This window comes from Aquarana catesbeiana, linkage group LG03 (assembly GCF_042186555.1).
Source record: "Aquarana catesbeiana isolate 2022-GZ linkage group LG03, ASM4218655v1, whole genome shotgun sequence".
Taxonomy (NCBI): Eukaryota; Metazoa; Chordata; class Amphibia; order Anura; family Ranidae; genus Aquarana; species Aquarana catesbeiana.
This window is the reverse complement of record NC_133326.1, coordinates 114,621,169-114,645,505: the sequence shown is the minus strand read 5'-3', so window position 1 is coordinate 114,645,505 and position 24,337 is coordinate 114,621,169. Positions and strand designations below refer to the sequence as shown.

The 24,337-nt window shown below is 42.0% G+C and overlaps 1 protein-coding gene across 2 annotated transcripts in view; it reads right to left on the bottom strand.

The window, feature by feature from the left end:
* The window catches only part of LOC141131584 (nuclear receptor ROR-alpha A), a 685,522-nt gene that overhangs the window by 105,736 nt on the left and 555,449 nt on the right, over positions 1-24,337 (bottom strand). Inside the window, exon 1 of one of the 2 annotated variants that reach the window (XM_073619023.1) lies at positions 10,612-10,754. The exons of the other annotated variant lie outside the window; for it this stretch is intronic. Within the exon in view, the coding sequence (XP_073475124.1) occupies positions 10,612-10,714 (103 nt within the window). The 5' untranslated portion in view covers positions 10,715-10,754. Of the gene's footprint in view, positions 1-10,611; positions 10,755-24,337 lie in introns of those variants that run through there. 2 annotated transcript variants of the gene reach the window in all.

Here is a 24,337-nt window from a genome sequence, read left to right as displayed (position 1 = left end):
CATAAATTTTAAACTACAATTACCATTACTGCTACTGGTGGTCACTATGACAAAAAAAGAATGCAAACTAATTATGGCGTGCAATAGGTACATGTAGTGATAGTATTCGGTGCTTGCGTGCGTTCCTCTTTATTTCTTCATTCTACTAACTGCATGACTTTTATATAAATAAAAGTTATCACAAGTGATCATGCAGATCATGCTGTCCAGCAACATTGACAGGGGAAGAGACAAACCAGAGGAATTAGCTTGCCATGGTATACTTGAGCAGTTGTAGCAACTGTTGGTCAGCATGTTCTGCATACAAAATTTAGAGAAAAATTATGTATAATATATCTGAAATAAATAATATATATATTTTTATCATATATTGAATTCTATCATTACATGAATTACCCACATGCAGTAAGTAGAATTGTAACAGTAGCCTCTGCGTGGGGTTCCAGATCTGAAAAGCCAGCAGACAGACAGTCTGTGATAAACCATGGGATAGAGCGATATATAGATAAATTAATATCTATCTCTCTATTTTTTTTTTTTTTCTTTTTCTTGAAGTTTCCATACGACCAAACATGTAAAACTTTAAGCTCATACCGAAATGTATGTGTTTCAAACAAAAAAAAAACAAAAAATTGGCTAATGCAAAGTGCCAACAAGATAAATATCTCTGGTTACTATCGTTACAAGAATTTATGAAGTCTTGGTTGTCATTCTAAATGAGTTTCCTAAATGGACATTCATTGGTTGGCCGAACCAGATTTGTATCACTAATTTATACATTCCAAACTAAAGAGCCACATCCTAATTGCATATCCCAAACACCCCCCAAAAAGAGGAAGATATCGGACGTTACTGGCACAAAAGTACGGGAATATATAATTTATATTTTTTTTTTTTTTTTTTTTTTTTTTTTTTTTTACACACACACACACTTTATTACAAAATAACTATTAAAAACCACATAAACCCCCCCCCCCCAAAAAAAATATCTTTAAATCTCACACACACATGTGAATAAGTACCAACTTATTGGTACCAAGTTGGTACTTATTCCGTATTAACCTGTATTTTGTGCCAGTAACAGAGATTCTCTTTTAGGGAGGTGTTTTGGGATACTTTATACCTGCTAAAGAAAAAACACTTAAATGAAAAAAAATACATATATGATTAATGTATTTCCTCAAAATTTATAAAGGTGCATTTCTAAACTTGAGTCCACTCTGACTATCTATTCTTTTATCCTGCCACCACCAGAGCTTTGTAAAAAAGGTATAGATTCTATGTACAGTAGGAAATATAAGGACAGAGTTATTCCCCCGAAACAAAACAATTGTATTGAACGAGTTCTAAGAAAAGAGTACAGAAGACAACCACACTATTGGTGCCCAAGCTACACAAGATGGACAAACTCAATTTTGCATAGTTCCTGTGTGATATGGTGGATCTAGTCTCACAATTCAAAAAAGAATTATTATATGGCATTGTATATATGTACAAAGAAAGACAAAAATGTGGAAAGAAGGCACATCACCTAGAAACAATGCCCACAAAATAATCCAACCTTCATTTTTTACTCCAAGCAACATCTGCAGCCCTTTTACAAAATACAAACCATCTATACTATTTTTTGCCCCACAAGAGCTTACAATCTAACATAACTGCCACAGTTATACTAACAAAGAAAAAAGTACCCATTTTTTTTTCCTTTTTGTGGAACTAAACCATTGCACCTAGGAGGATCCTAAAACCTCTGTTTAGATAACGTCTCTTGTTGGAATCAAAGCCCAGACCATAGTACTGCATGCTAAGGATGTAAACAGCTTGGTGACACAAAATATTTTTTTTTACATTTTTAAACAGACACAATATGTTCACTTACACAGCAAATGTGCATCAAGTGAATTTTACGTAGCAGTAGAGAAATATACCTGGAAACGCAAATTGTGAAAAGATAATCGCATTGAAAAGCTAGGTAGACATTTCAGGCCTTTCCACATTCTCAATACCCCAACTACAAACACATACTACAAAATAAAACACTGACTGACAACATAAAGTGTTGGGTACCCGTTGTTATTAGTAACAACGGACACTTTGCCTCTGGTATTCACCCTGCAAAACGCCAAAATCTCCCAACTATCTAATAGGACATGCTGAACGTTACAAACGAATAACAATACCATTAATCAGAGAAAGTAGAGGATGTATATTTAGTGGGTTTCATGCAGCACTATGTATGCCCAACTATACATTATTTATCTTTATTAACAGGAAAAAAAAAAAAAACACAACACACACTACATAAAATGGGGTAAGTGTACAGAATAAGAATATCATGACTGATGTAATAAATGACTTATAAAAAGGTTATGCTAAAAATAAAATAACAAAAGTAGAAGTGAAACTGTGGTAAAACTATTGAAACAAATACAATTTTCTAAATGTTGCATTTTTAACAAAGTTGCACTGTTTTTGTAGCTAAACCACAAATCCTCTGGCTATGCAGGTCCACAGGCCAAAAAAAAAAAAAAAAAAAAAAAAAACCCACACGTATTTTACAAAGATTTATTAAGTTTTTAGAAATGTGCTTCAAATATTTTGCTTACAGCATTCAGCCATCATATCTGTTACAGGCTTTGAGCATTTTGGTCATAATCTTCTAGGTAAGGATATTACCATTTTGTTTCTAATATCACATTTTAATCCCGAACGTTGTTGTTATTTTTACTATTGTCTAAAATAATCTTTCTATTCAAGGCATCATTTAACGAAAACCCATGAACACAATTTTTTTTTCTTTATCAAGGCGTTTCGGTTTCATGTACTGGAGGCATCTTGAGTACATATGAACAAATAGATAGGTCAAGCAGACGCAACAAGTAATTCTCGTCTGTTGTGAAATATGAGTACCTGTTGTTAATCCTCATAGACCCTACGCCACAGAGAACGCAACAAAACACTTACATGGTTGGGTCGAAAAAAAAAAAAAAAAAAAAAAAAAAAAAAAGGCTGTTCAGCCACAAGTTTACAACAGTATTCTTTACACTAGATCACTTTTACTGGTTTAGTAAAAACTTATCTCCAATGTGGATTACATTGGCATTGAACAGTTGGGGGTTATTTATGAAAGGCAAATCCACTTTGCACTGAAAGTGCAGTCGCTCTAAATCTAAGGGGTAGATCTGAAATGAGTGGAAGCTCTGCTGATTTTATCATCCAATCATGTGCAAGCTAAAATTCTGTTTTTTATTCTCCTTGTATGTCCCCCTCGGATCTACAGCGACTTTACTTCCAAGTGCACTTGCAGTGCAAAGTGGATTTTCCTTTAGTAAATGACCCCAATGCTCAAAGCTGCTTTATACATATAAGCACAATCAAGGCAGTAAAGCTTGCCAAGATTAGGATCATGCATCAAAATTTGAAAAAATAAAGGGCATGGGACATGGGGGGTTATTTACGAAAGGCAAATCCACTTTACACTACAAGTGCACTTGGAAGTGCAGTCGCTGTAGATCTGAGGGGAAGATCTGAAATGAGGGGAAGCTCTGTTGATTTTATTATCCAATCATGTGCAAGCTAAAATGCTGTTTTTAAAATTTTTCTTGCATGTCCCCCTCGATCTACAGCGACTTTACTTCCAAGTGCACTTATAGTGCAAAGTGGATTTGCCTTTAGTAAATAAACCCCGCTGCGTGTGAAAACTGGACTGTATCCAGTGGTGATGGTGCCATAAAAAAAAAAAAAATAAAAAAACACACACACACACACACACACACACACACACACACTACACTGATTTTAAATTGCAAAGCTTACATTCATTAACAACATTTTAAAAGCCGTTAGAGGTCGCTATGCATTTTGAGGCCTATTAGTAGGCGTACTGCTAGATAGCGTGACCCAGAAGTTACAGCTTAAAGTGGTTGCGAACCCTGTTACGTCACTTGTACCTACAGGTAAGCCTATAATGAGGCTTACCTGTGGGTACTTTAAATATTTCCTAAACTTGCACGGTTTAGGAGATATTTACCATATCCGCTTGCACCAAAATCATCGGCACATGCGCACTGAAGGAACAGAAGAATCCGGCTCTGGCCAATCACAACGCCGGAGCCCGCGAACCTGGAAATAACTCCGGGAGACATGTCGCCGGTCGCAGCAGTGTGTGGGGACCGCTACAACAGCTTCGATCTAACTTAAGTATTTCATCATGAGCTAGTATGCGATGCACGCTAGCTCATTATGTCTTTGTCCTACAGGGTTTTTTTTTTTTTTCGGCGTACAACCACTTTAAGGCTCTATGCAGCAGTTCCTGTACTATTTTTGGCGACTTCGGGGGGCAATTTGTATAGACATCTGTGAATGAACCCGCACAGATGTCTGTCAAATCGCCCCCAAAGTCAGACTGCATTGCTGGGTTGAAATCAGGCGAGTTCAGCTGAACTCACACGATTTCTAACCCGCAGCAATTTGAACCTAGGCTAAAATGCCACTATCAGCGTTTTTCATCCAGCATTTATTTCTAACTTTGAGCTTATAAACACTAGTGTGCATGGAGCCCAATAAGTGTTATGGTGCCAGCATTTTTATCCTGCTAACAAATCAATCGCTCAAAAAAAAAAAAAAACACAAAATAAATAAATTTGGTTTTCTGCTCCTAGCAGCTGAAGCTTCAAAAACGCTTCTAGACTCAAATAGTGGGGGATATTTACGAAAGGCAAATTCACTTTGTACTACAAGTGCAAAGTACACTTGAAATTGCACTTGGAAGTGCAGTCGCTGTAGATCTGAGGGGGACATGCAAGGAGAATAAAAAACAGCATTTTAGCTTGCACATAATTGGATGATAAAATCAGCAGAGCTTCCCCTCATTTCAGATCTACCCCTCAGATTTACAGCGACTGCACTTCCAAGTGCAATTTCAAGTGCACTTTGCACAAAAGCTGCTGCTATGAGCTAGTGTGCATGGGAAAAAGAAAAAAGAAATAAAAAAAATTATAATATATATATATATATATATATATATATATATATATATATATATATATATATATATATATAAAATGCTTAAAAGCTGCTGCTAGGAGTGTCTTTTTTAAGCTAGTGTGCATGGGGGAAAAAAATAAAATAAATTATATATATATATATATATATATATATATATATATTTTTTTTTTTTTTTTTCCCCTATGCACACTAGCTTAAAAAAAGACACTCCTAGCAGCAGCTTTTAAGCATTTTTTTAAATTCTCCCCTGATATTTAAAATGGTATATTGGAGAGCAAGTCATCCCTTCTCCATATGATCTGATGCTGCAAGTTTTTTGCATTATACAATCTATGGCATAAACATCAGTAGTTTTCTTTTGTTTAGCTTACAAGCTCTATACAGGTAAATCTGATTGGGCCACAGGTCAAAGCTTAGGAATATACAGAGGATGCACTGGAATTGTACTGAGATTGATTACTTATGTCCAAGGCATATAAATACATATGACCTGCAACTTTTACACCAAAAGATTAGAACCTGCACTTTGTATGTTAAAACAGGAAATCATATAGAATACTTTTGAGCCGCAAATACCCACAAAGCCTTGAATAGAACGAAAAACAGAGTTTTGTTTTGTCACTTTTTTTCCCCCCCTTTGATTGCAGCGACAAAAATTTCATTAAAAATCCCAGTCATTGTCTACGAATGATCAACATTTAAAAAATGCTTCTAGTTAGGTGGTGTATGTGGGTGTATGCAGTTAATTTAGGTAACTTTTTTTTTTTTTTTTTTTTAAGACTTTATTTTTTTATTTTTATTTTTTCACATCTGAAACCTAAGCAATCAGGCAATAGAGATTTTTCAGTTTCACTAAGTGCTGAATAATCCCTGTAAGCAAACATGACATCTGAAACAACCTTATTAGACACAAATTGGAAGAGCTCCCGGGGGACTCGTACAATCTGATCCCTTTTGCCCTCATTGCTAAAGACCACAGAGAAAACCAGCTCCAAGCAACCTATACAATGAAAAGCTTATATCATCCATGTACATAGAGACCAGAAAAGAAGAGTCTGTTACATATGCCATAGACTGATCCCGGCTAAGTTCTGCTGTCACTTGATCACACAGTAGAGCCTTCCCGTAGCAAGGAAGGCTCAGCAGAATGTCATGTATCAGCTTGTTTATATTGCATAATATACTTCCCATATGGTATGCCTGGAATCAAGCATATGCCACTCACTTATCTTCCTAAAACCTTTCTAGATTTTCAAAATGTAAATGCACCTCCCTGGTGCTGCAACCTGTGCACAATATAGGACAGTTGTAAAGCAAGGCATTAAAAAAATGTAAGTTAGATGTTCCAGGGGGCCGTGTGAAATGTCATCTTAGACAAGCCTATGGGGGGGGAGGGGGGGGGGGACCAGTTACATCTTCTCATCACATCAAGCGGAAATGCTGTCACAACTTTCATTAAGTGTGCTTACTGTCAATATCCATTATCAGCTTGATCCTCCATAAAAAGACAAAACGCAAGTCACGTCATATTTACACAACGACACTATCTAGCCATAAAACCACCGCAGCCGTCCTCCACCTCAAAGCTGAAACTATTATAAAAATAAAACCATTGTTACAACAAGAACAAACATCACAGATTGAAAACTTCATTGAAGATCCTTTATTTTTTTTTTTTTGGGGGGGGGGGGGGGGGGATTATATCCCAAATCACACATTGTTTACAGGTGCAGCCCCTCCCCCAACAAATAACTGCGGGGGGGGGGGGGGGGGGGACAGGACACAACTACCATCGGTCTGGTCTTCAGAAAGAAAAAAAAAAATTGCTAATGCCAGCCAGACATCAGCACACAGCAAAGATTCTCATTAAGATATGATGGCATCTATAATTAGCTGGCTTATTGTGGTAATAATGACGGTGGTGTATAAACACAAATCTCCTTCTCGTGTACGCTGGTCGATGCCAACGGCCTAAGGACCACTTCAGTCCTGCGTGGCCTTTAAAACGCAGCACAGCTTCACGTCTCACATGAAAATTTCACTTTTCTACAGGAACATTGAATTCCACTTCATCAGCACTTTTAGTTTATCTATGTTAACAATTTTCCTGTGGCTTTGAGGGCTGGCATACAATCTCATCAGCAGAAGACATGATGATAGCTGGGCCCAGGATCTCAGGCCAGCAAAGGCATTTACAAGACAGAGATTTGCATGGCTGTCTATGGGGTAATAGTAATGAGTGAATGAGGATAAATAAAAACATATGGAACTCCCCGATGAGATAAGGAGGTGTGTGGGATACTCTACTAGTGGCTGCGGGAGCCCCAACAGATTGCAATGGTCCATTGTGCTATACATGAAGAACAGTGTCAGGTCCCCTTTATGCCACATGCAGGACCTCGCACTTATTGCAATGATACACTGGGGGTTATTTACTAAAGGAAAATCCACTTTGCACTGAAAGTGCACTTGAAAGTGAAGTCACTGTAGATCCGAGGGGGACAAGAAAAATAAAAAACAGCATTTTAGCTTGCACATGATTGGATAATAAAATCAGCAGAGCTTCCCCTCATTTCTGATCTACCCCTCAGATTTAGAGCGACTGCACTTCCAAGTGAACTTGCAGTGCAAAGTGGATTTGCCTTTTGTAAATAACCCCCTATGTACTATACAAGAATATGTGAGAGGTCCTATAGGCAGCTTAAAAGGGGACCTTGCACTATTATTTGTGTATAGTACAATGTACCATTGCAATATGTTCAAGGTCCTGCATGTGACATAATACTAATAACACTAATATTACAATACATTGTACTATACATAAATAAAAGTGAGAGATCACCTTAATGCCACATGCAGGACCTTAAACATATATTGCATTGGTACATTGTACTGTACACAAATAATAGTGCCAGGTCCCCTTTATGCTTCATATAGGACCTCTCACATATTCTTGTATAGTATAATGGGGGATATTTACGAAAGGTAAATCCTCTTTGCACTACAAGCGCAAACTTCAAGTGCAAAGTGCACTTGAAATTGCAGTCACTGTAGATCCGAGGAGGACATGCAAAGAAAATAAAAAACAGCATTTTAGCTTGCACATAATTGGATGATAAAATCAGCAGAGCTTCCCCTCATTTCAGATCTACCCCTCAGATTTACAGCGACCGCACTTCCAAGTGCAATTTCAAGTGCACTTGTAGTGCAAAGTGGATTTGCCTTTTGTAAACAACCCCCCATGTATCATTGGAACATGTGCGAGATCCTGCATGCGGCATAAAGAGGACCCGACACTTTTTTCATGTATAGTGCAATGTATTATTGGAATACCATATGCAGGACCTCTCACGTATTGCAATGATACATTGTACTATACACAAATATGTGAGAGGTTCTGTATGCAGCATAAAGGGAACCTAGCACTATTATGTGTGTATAGTACAATGTACCATTGCAATATGTTCAAGGTCTTCCATGCAGCATAGATCAGCCTCACACCTTTATTCATGTATAGCACAATGTATTATTGTAATATTAATGTGACCCCCCCCCCCCCCCCCTTTAGGCCACATGCAGGACCTTGAACATATTGCAATGGTACATTATACTATACATCAGTGGTCTCCAAACTGCAGCCCTTTGTATGCCTTTATCTGACCACTGAGGCATTATTCCTGCCACTGACACCAACGATGGGGCATCATTCCTGCCACTAATAAGAAGATATTCACCAGCACACCAAGGATCATCAATTTCATACAAACGCTTTTTATTCAAGAAACATCACATCACAAAATGTTATAGAGCTACGTTTCGGAGCTACGCTGGAGTCCTTCATCAGGCCTGACTTGGGGGTCCAGTGTGGATCTGAAATGTTGTACTATAATATTTTGTCATGTGATGTTTCTTAAATAACAAATGTTTGTATGAAATTGATGATCCTTGGTGTGCTGGAGAATATCTATTTATCGCACGGGTTCCAGTATCCAGCTGGTGGTCTCTACAGAACCCAGTACCTTAAAGAGCTCCAGGAACGTGTGTGATGGGAATATGGACTGAGGACTATTACTCCCAATGACAACAAACATGGGGCACTATTCCTCCCAATGACAACAACAAAAATGGGGCCACTATTCCTCCCAATGACAACAAACATGGGGCACTATACCTCCCAATGACAAAAAAACATGGGGCACTATTCCTCCCAATGACAACAAACATGGGGCACTATTCCTCCCAATGACAACAAACATGGGGCACTATTCCTCCCAATGACAACAAACATGGGGCACTATTCCTCCCAATGACAACAAAAACGGGGACACCCCCATTGTGAATGGCCTGCAGGTAAGAGGACACAATAAAGGAGTCCATGGAATCTGCCATTGATGATTTCTCCTTCTGGAGATCATATCCATCAGTAGGATCCAATAACTAAGGTCCCTGACCTGGTACAAGCACGCTCATCGCCTCTTCTGTCTTCACTGGCTGCATGCTTCTTCCAGGGAAGTGCCTCATAGAAAGCAATGGCAGCCTCCAGATCGCTCAGTGCAGGATTTTCCTTAAAAACACAGTAAGGGCCCACTTAAGCCCTTGTCACCCCTCTGAAAAGTGATCTGCGAATCGATCAGTTTTCAGAAGGTAGGTGGCAGGGGGGAGATATGTTGCCTCCTCACCTCCTGTGATAACCCTGGAAAGGCCTCGGCACCACTCTGTGCATTACATGTGTTTGTAGCTCAGCCCGATTCACTTGAAGGGGGTCGTGTTCAGCGGTGTCACTGCCTGACAGATGGAGGGGCCATTACTGCTACGGCACAAAACGTTGTGGCCACTTCATCTGTACAATCCAATCTATAGACCACCACAGACACTACAATCAGATTTTAATCTACCAACAATTAGTAGTGCAAGGGCCTAAGTAATTAGATTTGGTGAATCTAAACGTGATTGTATGGTCAGATTGTACGGTGAGCCTTAAGTTTACCATTCACTATACAATCTGATTGTCCAATAGTAGGTAGATTGTTGGCTTGCAGATTTAGATCTGCCAACAACTATGTAAGGTAAAGAGAGTAACTGAATGGATTGTACAGGTAGGTCCTCATATGACATTGGGTTGGTAAATGAGATTGTACGATCAGATGGAAGTTTGCACAGCCTGGCCATACACCATGCAATCAGATTGGACAATCTCTAACTTTAGAGTTTCCAAAAAAACAATGTGATCTGAGGACAGACCTAAACATTCCAACCACCCAGAGCCTTGTGTTATATGGAGGGGATCGGACAATCAGATCGCAGCTTCTGTACAATGGAGGGAAGTCAATGTGCACCCAATCAGACAGACAGGAGATCGTACAATGTATGGCCATCACCAGTTCACACAGGCGACCAGTCCTCCCCGCCGATCATCTCCTTCTCCCCGGTCAGGTGTACCTCCTCCTCCCCGGACACCCCTCCTCCTCTCCGGGGAGCCATGATCCAACTTCCCAGCACTGATTTCCTTCTTCCCGATCCCGGCGATCCGCCCTCCTCTCCTATAAGCCGGGCACAGTCTGCCCGATCTCCCCCCCCACACACACACACACCGGCTCGTCTCACCTTTCATGGCCGCGATGACATAATACATGGTCGTCCCGCCAGCTATGCCCCGATTCCCCCTCACAGTCCTCCGCTCTCCGCTACCAGCTTCGCTCTGCCGCATCCCCCGCCCGGAGCTGCCATATGAGAGTCCATGTGACCCTTCGCCTGTACGCCCCAAGAACTGACAGCGGCTCCGCCCCCACACAGCCTCTGCCGACCAATCGCTGAAGGGGGAGAGGACACCGGGACACGCCCTCCCGAGGCTCATCCCGCCTTACACGTGGTCTCCTTGTGACAGCGGCGAAGATGAAGGGAGGAGAAGGAGGAGGGGGCGGTGCTTCGGGGGGAGGGGCCTGTCACTGACAGATGAAACATGTGTGTGTCAGCCGGAGATACAACAGACCTGAGGAATCCTTACCCGACACCCACCATGGACACATGGACAGGAGCGAGACTGTGACACCAGGAGATGAGACCGTGACACCAGGAGATCACCCTCCATCACCTGTACTAACCATACTCACCTACTGCTTTCATCACATAGACAAGCAGTCTCACTCTTCCTGCTGCATTCTTACACAGGCTGACAAATGACAACACTCCATCTAGTTTAACCAACAGAAATATATAAATGGACAATGCTGCAGGCGGAGTGAGACTTCCACAATGGCCAGGAACTGTGACCAGGAGAAGGTCCAATGACAACCAAGGCGAGCATGGCAAAGTGCGCCCCCTACAGCTGGGACAGAGGACAGCGATCACTTCACCAGGACAAGAGAGATTATATACTAGAGATACAGATCAGTACACTATTATTATTATTATTATTATTATACAGGATTTATATCGCGCCAACAGTTTGCACAGCGCTTAACAAAATGAAGGCAGACAGTACAGTATTCATTACAATTTGGTACAAGAGGAATCAGAGGGCCCTGGTCACTAGAGCTTACATGGGGATTATTTACTAAAGCTGGAGAGTGCAAAATCAGGATCACTTCTACATAGAAACCAATCAGCTTCCAGGTCTTAATTGAACAAGCTGAGGTTAGAAGCTGATTGGTTTCTCTGCAGAAGTGAGACTTTGATTTGACTCTCCAGCTTTAGTAAATAAACCCCATAGTGTCACTTCTCCCATTCAACGTCTAATACAAAGAAGGGCAAAATTAGTTTGAAACAAATAAAAGCTTTTTTGTTTTTTTTTTACTTGCATATGTTTTTTTTTATCATTATGCAAAAAAAAATGAACAAAAAATCATTTTATGACCAATAGAAAGAGTAAATTAGGGCTCATTTTCACCAGATGCAGGGGAGGGGTGTAATCGCAGTACAAACACCCCTACAAGAAAAATGACGGTATTCCAATCAGCCTAGTTTACACCATTGGGTACTTTCCATTGGTGTTAAAAAAAAAAAAAAACTGAGCGTGCTGCATTCTTCACAATAGAAGCCACAGCAAACACATGTGAAGATGCACAAATGGATGCAAACACGCATGAACGTACACAAATGCATGTAAACACAAATTAGTAAAAATATTGAAAATATTATTCAAGAAAACGCACACTGCAAATGCAGAAATATGTCCAGTGAAGAATGCATAGTGAACACAGGGAATGCGGTATAAACAAGCCTTAAAGTAGAGGGCCACCCTGGAAAAAAAAAATGCCACCAAAAATCCTAAAAAAATTAAAAAAAAAACATTTGGGAAAAAAAAAAATTTATACTTACCTAAACCCTAGTTGCTAGGCAGTCTTCCTAATCTGCCTCTTCCTATTCCGCGGCGTGTTCTTCTTACACAGTTTGTAGCTGATGACTTTAAAAAATTTTTTTTTAGGTGGCCGGAATCCCGCTTTAACCGTAACAAGGGATTGAGGCTCCATTCACACCAGTGTGACAATTTCCAGTGCGACTTTGATGCGACTTTACACTCTCTGCCACAAGAAACAAAACGAGAAAGGCCTATAGTGAATGCAGGGTCCTGGGTTTAGTAACACTTTAATAATGACGGATCAGAGGTAGTCTGACATGAAGTTTCTTTACATGCGGCTGCCCATAAATCCAGTATGGATCCGCAAAGATCCTGTAGCAAAAAACAAATGAACAAAGATGACACAAAAGTGACATCCCTTCCTTTCTGCTCTGTTTCAGCTGGAGATTTGTTCGTGGACCCCCCACTAATCAGACTGGACACGACCCATGTGAAAAGGACTGGGGGGAACAAAGGGGATTGTGGATCTGAACCCAACAGTTGGCTTTTGCTTGACCAAAGAGAAATTCATAAGTGTTGTGCGTCCGGCAGGCTCCACACCACAGACTACTTTTAATAAAAGTCTTAAAATACAGGAGAAAGCATTGCGCAGTTCTGCAGAGTGAAGGTAGAAGCATCGGCTCAGCTTTTCAATACGGCTCCAAGTCAGATATGAATGGATTCCATCCTAGCAGTCAGTGGCGGCTGATGCTCAATTTTTTTGGTGGGGTGGCAAACCTGGCCCTCTCACTGCACCCATCCCGTCGCATGATGGATCGCTGCTCGCTCATAGGCCACCCACCAGCCCCGCACTTAACCCATCCAGGTTGCGGCTATGGCGGCTTCCCCCCTGTATCTCCTCCCGCGTCCCAGCGATCGCTCCTCCTCCCGGCAATTGGGTCTTAGGACTCTCGGTCAATCAGGCCTCAGGACACACAAGTGGGTGGGCTGGGGGCACAGTGCTCTGTGCCCCCAGCCCACCTTTTTTGAAGCCTATTAGAGCCCCTGACTCTAATCATGTGCTTAAAAAAAAAAAAAAAAAAATTGAAATTCATGCACCTGGCGCCCTGCATGGAGATTAGGGGCCGGGCGCATTGGATTAGGGGGTGGCACCCCTGCGCCCCTGATGTGCAGCCACCACTGGTAGCAGTGCAGATTCTTCCTCTCTGCATCAAAGCCTCAGTTCAATGATAGGTGTGCCAAGCTCCATAGAAGACTCCTGCTGTCCAGTTTATAGATCTTTTGTGGGTTGAACAGGTATGCATAGCTCCCAACATTTTGAGATGGGAATGAGGCACACCTACTAGCAAATGTATGTAGGCATAGGACACGCCCCCTGCGACACCCCCTTAAAGGAGAATTAACCAAAAAAAAGGTTAATTAAATCCACAAGGGATTTTTGTTACCACTACTATTCCTTTATATTGGCTTTAAAAGTGTACAAATGCAGCAATTTAGAATTTAGATGGCAGCTTTAGCACTGGGAAACACTTTTTGAAAGATAAAAAGTGCATTTTATATACAACTATATAGATCAGACCAAAATGAGGGACATATGAGGAGGAAAGAGGGACAGAGGGACATTCCTCCAAATCAGGGACAGTCCCTCCAAATCAGGGACAGTTGGGAGCTATGTGTATGCCCTGCATTTGTCATCCTGTCGCTCTGCAATCAGGCACTTCAATGGTGCTTTCTATTGACCTGTAAAGAACTTGCATTAGCAAAAGCTGGCTGCTTGTGTTGTGTTCATCTGTCTTGGTGGGGCATCCTGCCAGAGCTGTGGCCTGTGTGTTATTCATTAACAAGGGGCACACACTATTAGGTTTACACGTGCAAAGTTTGTCCAGCTGCCTGGAGACCTGATCACCACCATCATACATACAAGACTGCAGGCTAACACAGTGGTCACTGGTCAACGCTGCTCCTCAAGTTGCCCTATAGTCATTTTCATACAGCACTAAAAGGACATGCTCATTTTTTGTCATCCACTGAGCAAGGAAATGAAAGGTACAATGGACCAAACTGCACAGTGCTCGTCATCAGCCTTCACAAAGCCATTGCTTTCCTGTGGCCCGACGACTACCTCCAAAATCTGACAGTGCCAGACACTGCGGGCCCATCGATTACCATTGCTGACCCATCAGGCCCCCCTGTTGGGGAAACACCTGACAGCTGGGATCATGGCTGCCTGAATGAATGTTGTTGTTGGATGCACTTGGGTATTTAACATCTAGCGTTACATGGGAGCTTTTTAGTACCTCAAACACACTACTAGTAGAGATTGATTGCTATGGGTAGCAATTGATCACAGAACAGATAGAACAACCGGCTCCCTATGAAGAAAGCCACACAAGTAACATGGAGTAGCAATCTACTGCACATGATTGGAACATAATGCGATCATATAAGATTAATTACTAATAAATGCTACCTGTGAAGGTTCCATAATTTGTCCTAGGTGCTTAGAGGTCAAATAATACATTGCTAGCAATTTCTGTACCATGACATAAAAATCTTCAGCGTGGCCCTAGATAACACGGCCTACTAGTACACGTGTTTCAGTTCTTTACTGACCCACAGATGAGATCATTAACCCCTTTACGCCAACCTTATGCGGCCTCACTGGACTGGGATTTTTTTCCATGGGGCCACATATTTGCTTATCTCCGTCTATGCTGGTAGTGCACTGCACGGCGCACTCCCAGAACAGAGACTGGGGTCTCACCGAGAGTCCCAGGCCCCGTTCTAACGATCGGGACCTGGAACGTCCGATTCTGATTGGTTATCACAGTGATCAGACACTGCCTGCCCCTGTATTTTCTGTCTCTGTGAATGGATGAGACAGATACATTGTATCTTTCTCTGTCCTTGCATAGATAGAAAAAAAATGTGCGTAAAATATATAAATAATAATAATAATAATTTAAAAAAAAAAAACCTAGATCAAGGTTTGATCTAGGCCAGCGCGAGGGTTAGTGCTTGGGTCAAGGTCAGGGTCAAAGGTTAAGGCCAGGGTCAGTATTTTTTGGACATGATTTTTTTTGAAACCACTTGCTTACAGGGCACTTAAACCCCCTTCCTGCCCAGGCCAATTTTCAGCTTTCAGCGCTGTCACTCTTTGAAGGACAATTGCGCGGTAATGCAACACTCTACCCAAAAGAATCTGTTATTTTTTTTCACACAAATTTAGCTTTCTTTTGGTGGTATTTAATCACTGCTGGGTTTTTTAAAAAAACTAAAAAAGACCGAAAATTAAAAAAAAAAAAAAAAAAAGTTTCATACTTTGTTATAACATTTTGCAAACAGGTAATTTTTTTCTTCATTAATGAGCACTGATAGGCTGCACTAATAAGCATTGATAGGTGGCACTGATGAGGTGGCACTGATGAGGCAGCACTGATGGGTGACACTGATAGGTGGCAATGATGGGCACTGATAGGCACTGGTAGGTGACACTGATAGGCAGCACTTATGGGCACTGAATGGCAGAACTGATGGGCACTGATAGGTGGCATTGGTGGGCATTGATAGGTGGCACTGATATGCACTGATAGGTGGCACTGGTGGGCACTGGCAGGTGGTACTGGTGGGCACTGGTAGATGGTACTGGTGGGCACTGCTTAGCAGCAGTGGGTGTCCATGTGCGGGACCGATGTCCCACTGACAGAAACTGGTAATCTGCGTTTTTGTTTTTCCTCACGCTGTCAGTGTGAGGGAGAAAAAAAAGCTGTTTACCATCTTCTGTTTACATCACGTGATCAGTTGTCATTGGTTGACAGCTGATCACGTGGTAAGGGGTAGGGAGTCTCATTGACTCGCTGATCACAGAGTGCACCACGTGTGCCCCGCAGGGGGTGCGCAGACAGCTCATGCATGGGAGGACGTACATGGATGCCCTCCCGCCAATTTAGGCCTGTGCTGTAGCCATCTTTCAGTTATAGCGTGGGCAGGAAGAGGTTAATTAGAATCAGCGTCAGTTATTGTCACTGTGTTTTAGGTAGGATTAAAAAAGCAAAATGCACACTATTGTTTCTGGGCTGTACTACGGATACAAACAACAACATACACATATGTTGTATTGCTGCGATCATCAGGAGCAGGAGAATTGAATTTGGGTTGGTGGTAGGTTATGGTAGTAGCAAGAAATATACAGCTAAATGTAAATCATTTTTTTTTTTACTATTTTGGGCCAGTTTTCCTTAGATAAAAAAAAAAAATCAGGAGATATCCATTACCATATACTGTACCACTAAATGAAAGCCCAATTTGTCCTGACAAAAACAAGGTATAACCCACCTGAATGCACAAAGTAGTTATGATGATATGTACGCTTTTACTAACACATGTCAATGTTGTAAAATTGGGCTTAGGAATTAAGATTTGTTTTACTCTTTGGTGCGAAGGGGTTAAAGCATATCTAAAACCAAAAGCAAACAGCTATTATATTGCAATTTACAAGTCCTTAGATATGGTGACTGCATTCATTTTGTAGGGGCTTTTTTCCTGTATTTTTACCTAATGATCTTGCCAGTAAGCTGTTACTTTTCAACTTCCTTTAACAAACCAAGCTGTCCAGCAAAAGTGGCAGTGAGAGTTTTGGGATAAACCATTTACCACTGACAAGGATGCTTACAATGTCATCTTTCATTCATTCATGTTAAATCTTTCTCTCCAAGGGAAATACAAAAAAACTGTTTCTCTAACTGCATAAAGTGTTAGCTAGAGTTTGGCTTTAATTTGTAAGTCGAGTATATCTAAATCTGCTAGTACATTTAATACTACCCTCCCCCCAGACTGGCAATGCTAATGTCCAGCGGTGTCTTTGTTACTCCTCCATTGGACTAGTGACACCCTAAGACAGGGAGTCTGTTCCTGGCCAGATCACCAGATGAAAATGTAGGGGAAATAAAACACTAACGCAGCTACCACGTTTAAAGTACTGTATTACTAAACCCAGGACCCTGCATTTGCTATATCTGGTCTCCCACGGTACACAGAACATGGAAATGCAAATATTTTAGAAAATATCAACTGCTAAATACCTTTTCTCATCAGTAGTATATAGAAATGTTATGACTTCTATCAGTGTCCAGTTGAGCACTGGTTAAAACTTGAATCAGGAGTTTTCATTCTCCTCTGACTGTCTTGAGGCTGCATGAGGCTGCAGGACCCCTGACCCTCTGTCTGGACAGTGCTGATTGGCCCTGTGCTGATCACATGCACCCTCCCCAAAAAAAAAAAACAACTCTGTAGCAATACACACCAAACTGAGCATGTGCGGAGTGCCTCCAAGGCTCTGTTCTATCAGAAGATAAATAGATAAATTGGGAACAGTAAAAGAAGGGGAGAATCAGAGAAGACCAGACCAGCCCCCGTTCACACCGGTGAGATTTGTCATGCGATTTGACAGTTCCAAATCGCATGTCAAGTCGCACACCATTGTCAGCAATGGAATGGTTCTAATTGCTGCAACTCATGTTGCAGCGACTTTGAAAAAGGTTCCTGCACTACTTTTTCTCAATTTCATTGCAACTTTAATAGACTTCTGTTGTATGAAGTTGCAAGCCACAATGAAATTGTCAGTGCTAATTGCACTGATGTGCGGCTTTGAAGACATGCAGAAGTAGCGTGATTTTAAAGCCGCACTGGTGTGAATGGGGGCTAAAGTCCAACCAACAGAGGGGAGGATTTACTAAAACCGGAGCACTCAGAAGCTGGTGCAGCTGTGCATGGTAGCCAATCAGCCTCTAACTTCAGCTTGTTCAATTAGAGCTGCACCAGATTTTGAACACTTCAGTTTTAGTAAATCCCCCCCTGCAGTTCCTTATACAATTATAAACGCAACACTTTTGTGTTTGCCCCTATTTATCATGAGCTGAACTGAAAGATCTACAACTTTTTCTATGTACACAAAAGGCCTATTTCTCTCAAATATTATTCATAAATCTGTCTAAATCTATGTTAGTGAGCACTTCTCCGTTGCCGAGATAATCCATCCTCTTCACAGGTGTGGCATATCAAGTGGCCTGTGGAATGTTGGTCCATTCCTCTTCAATGGCTGTGCAACGTTGCTGGATATTGGCAGGAACTGGAACATGCTGTTGTATACGCCAATCCAGAGCATCCCAAACATGCTCAATGGGTGACATGTCCGGTGAGTATGCTGGCCATACAAGAACTGGGATGTTTTCAGCTTCCAGGAATTGTGTACAGATCCTTGCAACATGGGGCCGTGCATTATCATGCTGCAACATGAGGTGATGGTCGTGTATGAATGGCACAACAATGGGCCTCAGGATCTTGTCACGGTATCTCTGTGCATTCAAAATGCCAACAATAAAATTCACCTGTGTTCGTTGTCCATAGCATACGCATGCCCATACCATAACCCCACCGCCACCATGGGCCACTCCATCCACAAAGTTGACATCAGCAAACCGCACACCCACACGATGCCATACACGCTGTCTGCCCTGTACAGTGAAAACTGTGATTCATCCGCGAAGAGAACACCTCTCCAAAGTGCCATAGAATGTGAGCATTTGCCCACTCAAGTCGGTTACGACGACGACAAACTGCAGTCAGGTCGAAACCCGGATGAGGACGACGAGCATGCAGATGAGCTTCCCTGAGATGGTTTCTGACAGTTTGTGCATAAATCCTTTGGTTTTGCAAACCAATTGTTGTAGCAGCTGTCCGGTGGCTGGTCTTAAACGATCTTGGAGGTGAAGATGCTGGATGTGGAGGTCCTGGGCTGGTGTGGTTACACGTGGTCTGCAGTTGTGACTTATGGTAGAGAAAGGAACATTCAATTCAAGGGCAACAGCTCTGGTTGATATTTCTGCAGTCAGCATGCCAAATCCCTCAAAACTTGCGACATCTGTGGCATTGAGTTGTGTGATAAAACTGCACATTTTAGAGTGGCCTTTTATTGTGGCCAGCCTAAGGCACACCTGTGCAATAATCATGCTGTCTAATCAGCATCCTGATATGCCACACCTGTGAGGTTGATGGATCTCTCGGCAAAGGAGAAGCGCTGACTAACCTAGATTGAGCCTAGGTTCACATTGGAGCGATTTGTCATTCGATTTGGGAGATCAAATCCCATGACAAGTCACAGCTTATTGGCGGGAATGGCACTGTTCCAATCGGTGCAACAGCGATTTTTGCGGCACCGCACCGATTTGCAAAACGAGTTCCTGCACTACTTTTGCTGATTTCAGGTGCGACTTCAATAGACATATGTGTATGAAGCCACACAGATGACTATCAAGTAGCACCTGAAATCGCGCTGACCTTGCTACTTTGAAATCGCGCTACTTCAAGTGAAGTAGCGCGATTTCAAAGTAGCATGAATGTGAACCAGGGCTAAGTTCCCTTTCATACTTATAAGACTTGTCCCACGAATTTGTACTGCAAAATCTTATGACAAGTCATTTTCCATGATTTTCAATGACTACCATTCATATTGGCCCGATTTTAAGTCGTGCCAACTGCAAAGTAGTCCCTGCACTACTTTGGTCCAACTTCCATGCGAGTTGATGTCCATAGAGCTCAATGTTAAACCCTCAAGTAGCATGCAAATCGTACCTGAATAATATAGACACGATTTCAGTATGACTTTGTAAACACAAGCTGAGAATGGTTAATGCCAAAGTTGTGGCAAAGTCGTACAAAGTAGTACTGCTCCCAAATCGCGGCAAAATCGCGCAAAAATCGCTGTAATATCGCAGCAAAATTTCGACCGTGAAAATCGCGGTAAAATCGTGCGAAGATTGAAGTTGCACAAGTGTGAAAGGGGCCTAAGACAGATTTGTGAACAATATTTTAGAGAAATAGGCCTTTTGTGTACATAGAAAAAGTCATAGATCTTTCAGTTCAGCTCATGATAAATAGGGCAAACACAAAAGTGTTGCATTTACAATTTTGCTCAGTGTATGATCAGTGTATATTGTAAAGTGCTGTGCAAACTGTTGGCGCTATATAAAACCTGTATAATAATAATAAAAATAATTTTATATTTATAATATATATATATATATATATATATATATATATATATATATATATATATATATATATATACTGTATATGTGTGTACACATACACAGTATCTCGCAAAATTATTTTATTATATCTATGTGACAACACTGAAGAAATTACACTTTGCTACAATGTAACGTAGTGAGTGTACAGCTTGTATAACAGTGTCAATTTACTGTCCCCTCAAAATAACTCAACACACAGCCATTAATGTCTAAACCGCTGGCAACAAAAGTGAGTACACCCCTAAGTGAAAATGTCCAAATTGGGACCAAAGTGTCAATATTTTGTGTGGCCACCATTATTTTCCAGCACTGCCTTAACCCTGCTGGACATCGTCATTGAGATTAAAGTAAGGCTCACAATTATCCCCCCCCCTCTCCCCCTCTCGAGCGGCATGTCCGGCACTTACCCCATCGTGGCTGGTGGCAGGCAGTGTGTAGCAGCTCGGCTGGGCTCCAAGTCCTGTCCTCCATGGCGGCTTCCAGCTCCTCCCCTCCTCCTCATAGGTATCCAATAGGATTGCCTGTCCTGTCGGCCAATCAGGTGACCGGTGTCAAAGCCCGCTTCCTGATTGGCCGGGAGGAGGATCAGTGTTCAAGAGCGAATATTCATTTGCTGTTGTAACACACCTGGGTGGGATCGGAGCATACTCTCTGTGACCCAAGCCCACCCTATATAGAAGCCTATTACAGCCTCTGGTTCTAATAGGTGCTTAAAAAAAATGACCCTTCCAGATTGGAATCCATGATGGTCCGGTGTCCTGAAAGGGGACGCATGGGTAGTGAAGGTGGCGGATGACTGGGGGGGGGGGCGGCGCCTGTGCGCCCTTAATGGACGGGCCCCTGGTCAGGGGGATACTGTAAAATTTTTGAGAGGCAATATATAAACCTAAATGTTACACTTACACATTACTTTGCATGCATAAACCATATATATTTCCTGGCCCACCTCACGTCAGCACACAATGGGTTAACGCCTCCTCTGGAGCTCACAGGATCACCTCTTCATAGCTAAATAAAAGACAGACCCTCCCCCACTGAAGTGTTCTTTTTTTTGGTCAGGCTCCAGGCCACCCGTGCATTGCAGTTGGTAAGTACTGTGTTTGCTGCAAGGATATCCCCCCTGCTGAACCTACCCCTCCATGTTCAGCCTCTCATGGAGTTGGAAGACCCTGAATGTTGGATGGTAAACCCTCCTAAAAATTGGGTGTCCTTTGTGCCGGACCGTGGGCAATGTTGCTTAGATGGCACAAATATTCCACAGGTGTGGTATTACTAAGCTCTGCAATGTCACCATTGGGGTTTGCTCCCCTGGCTTTGTCTTCAATTTGAGAGCGACACGGGGTAGTGATTGCCCGTCACCAAGCAGCAGCTTAAACAGTCTTGGAACCGGCAGAGGAACTGATTTCTCCCCCCCTTTCTGCAGTCCTGCCAGTTTTCTCCTGTGAGGTAAAGACTTGTTGCTGTTTTTTGTCTCAGATTCTGTTTCTCCTGCCTGCCTCACCTGCTGCTGCCACTGATGAAAGTAAATCAGCTTAAAGGCACAGTGTACCTGTTTTTCCTGGTGAAATTATTTTTATTTTTTTCCATGTGATTTTGCATTAGCTTACCACACCTGTCAGTGACACAGAAGATTAGCAAAAGGTAAGAGGGGGTGGCGTGGGACATATCTTCAAAAGAGTGCTCAAGGAATGCTCAAGGAATGTAAAGTATAGTGTTTTGCATGATTTTAGGAACAGAAGCCCTGAACGCAAAAACTCCTGCCACTTGTCATCTTCTGACCAGGACAATATGCATTCCTCACATTCCCGCACAGGGCAGCTTTCATGCTACTCAACCAGCTCACGTGGCAATGGCTCACATGCGTTTAAATCAGCGCAATATAAAATGCCTTGCCCAGCCCCGGTTAGGCGCTACACCGCATGTGCAGTGACGAGAAGTCAATTGGCATGGATTGCCTCAAATGACAATGGATAAGGAAGCAGATACACAAATTTCTAAGCCTAGAGGCTGTAGCGGAAAGTATGCAGCAAATATCCATGACACAGGCAAGACGCAGGTCCAACCATCGCAAAAAGCAGGCAGATATTTCCGAATGTGAAAAAGGAAGGGCCTTCTTTTCCCATAATGACAGAGAGTTAAAAGCTCATTGATGAAGAATGGGAGAGATCTGATAAGAAGACCAATTTACAGTAAAAGGTCTCCAAGCTTTATCCAATGAAGCTGGCTGATGCAATGCACTTCCAGGAGTGGATGGGGCCTACCAGCGTCTGGTGCACAAGTGTCTTTACCTTTCAATACTTTTGGGTTGAATAGTGGACCTAAGGCTGGTTCACATTGGATGCAGTCTAATGCAATTTTATTAGAGTAAAAAATGCATGAACAGTGTTTACCATGGACTCCAATGGCCTACGTTACACCTGTGCAGTGTGTTTCAGTACAGCCAACTAAAGTAGACATTTTTTTATGCATGGAACGCATCTGTAACATGGCAAAATGCATTGAAAAAGCACCTGAACACTTCAAAAATGTGCATGCAGAAAGACCCCTTCAACTCAGAAATTGTGGTGAACTGGCCTGCAGACTTGCAGAATATCTATACTTTGCCTGTTGACTAGCGACAGCGCTGTGGTGTTTAAAGCATTAAAAATGGTCTTTAATTCAAGTGGAACCTGCAGGAGTCTGCATTGTTCTGGAAGACTTGAACCTGGCTGCTGACTTTTGGCTGAGGCTTCTAAAGACCTAGTTCTAGGGCTGGTGCATTAAGTCACAGCAATGAGAGCTTTGTAGTTGTGCCACTGGAGGGTGGATGTAGCTTTCACACACCCCTTTGTAACATTCTCCATAATGGAAGTTTGATGGAAGTTTGTTGTTTGGCAAAAATGCTGGACAAAGCGAGTGACAGAAGGAATGTCCAGAGTGTGGCCACAGGCTAATAAGAGGAAGCAGCTCAAGTCAGTCGATCTTCAGAAGGGTTCAGGAGGCCAAATCTTATAGGCCAGGCTGAAATTTACCAGATCACAGTGAAGGGGGCTCAAACTTCTTGTTTACATGGAATCAAATCCAGAGAAGGCTGCTAGACATTTGGAAAGTCTTTGAAAGTGTGCACAACCATTGTCTTCCAGTTGGAGCCAGGATAGCCTCCTTTTTGGAGGGTTTGGACGACAAACATCAAAGACAGTTAGCTGGTAGTGCAATCATCAAATCATTCATGACCAGCAGATCTCAAGACGAAAGAATTATTGCATGATTACATATAGGAATTATACTGCAACAAGTCCATAGTGCTGGTGTCATCAAAAGAACAAATTTGGGAGTTTTTCCCCATTCTTTCTAGTACCCAAGGCATCAGGAGCTTTCCCTACTGTCTGAGTTTGAAGAAATCGAATGGGTACATACACAACAAAGGTTCAAGATGGAGAACATTGCAAACAGTCATGACAATAGTTTAGCATGAGGACCAGTTTGTCAATTGACCTGCTTGACGTATACTGCCATATACCAATCGGTGCATAATACCAGAGACATCTGAGATTTGCAGTGACTGGCTGTCACTTCCAGTTTAGGTGTTTGCCATTTTTAGAATTGGCACAGCACCAATAAACTTTTTGAACATTTTGTTGACAGTAATGGCAGTAATTCGTGTTTGGGGATAAGGCTTGATCACTACTTGGACAACATTTTGATTGTCGCATGTGTAAGCCAAGAGCTGGCAAAGCATCACAACCTTATCCTATAAATACTTTTCCAAGTTCAGTTGAATAGTGATCAAACAAGAAAAGCAGTTAACTCAGTCTTAACCTATGAAGGATCTTGGAGTAGCTTTTCATGCCCGAATAAGTCAAGTTGTTTTCCAAAACTGCAAAATTTGCAAAATGCGTACAAAGATCATGGAGACAGCATTTATGTCAGTGAGGGATTGCATTGTCCCGCTTGGGACATTTTACAG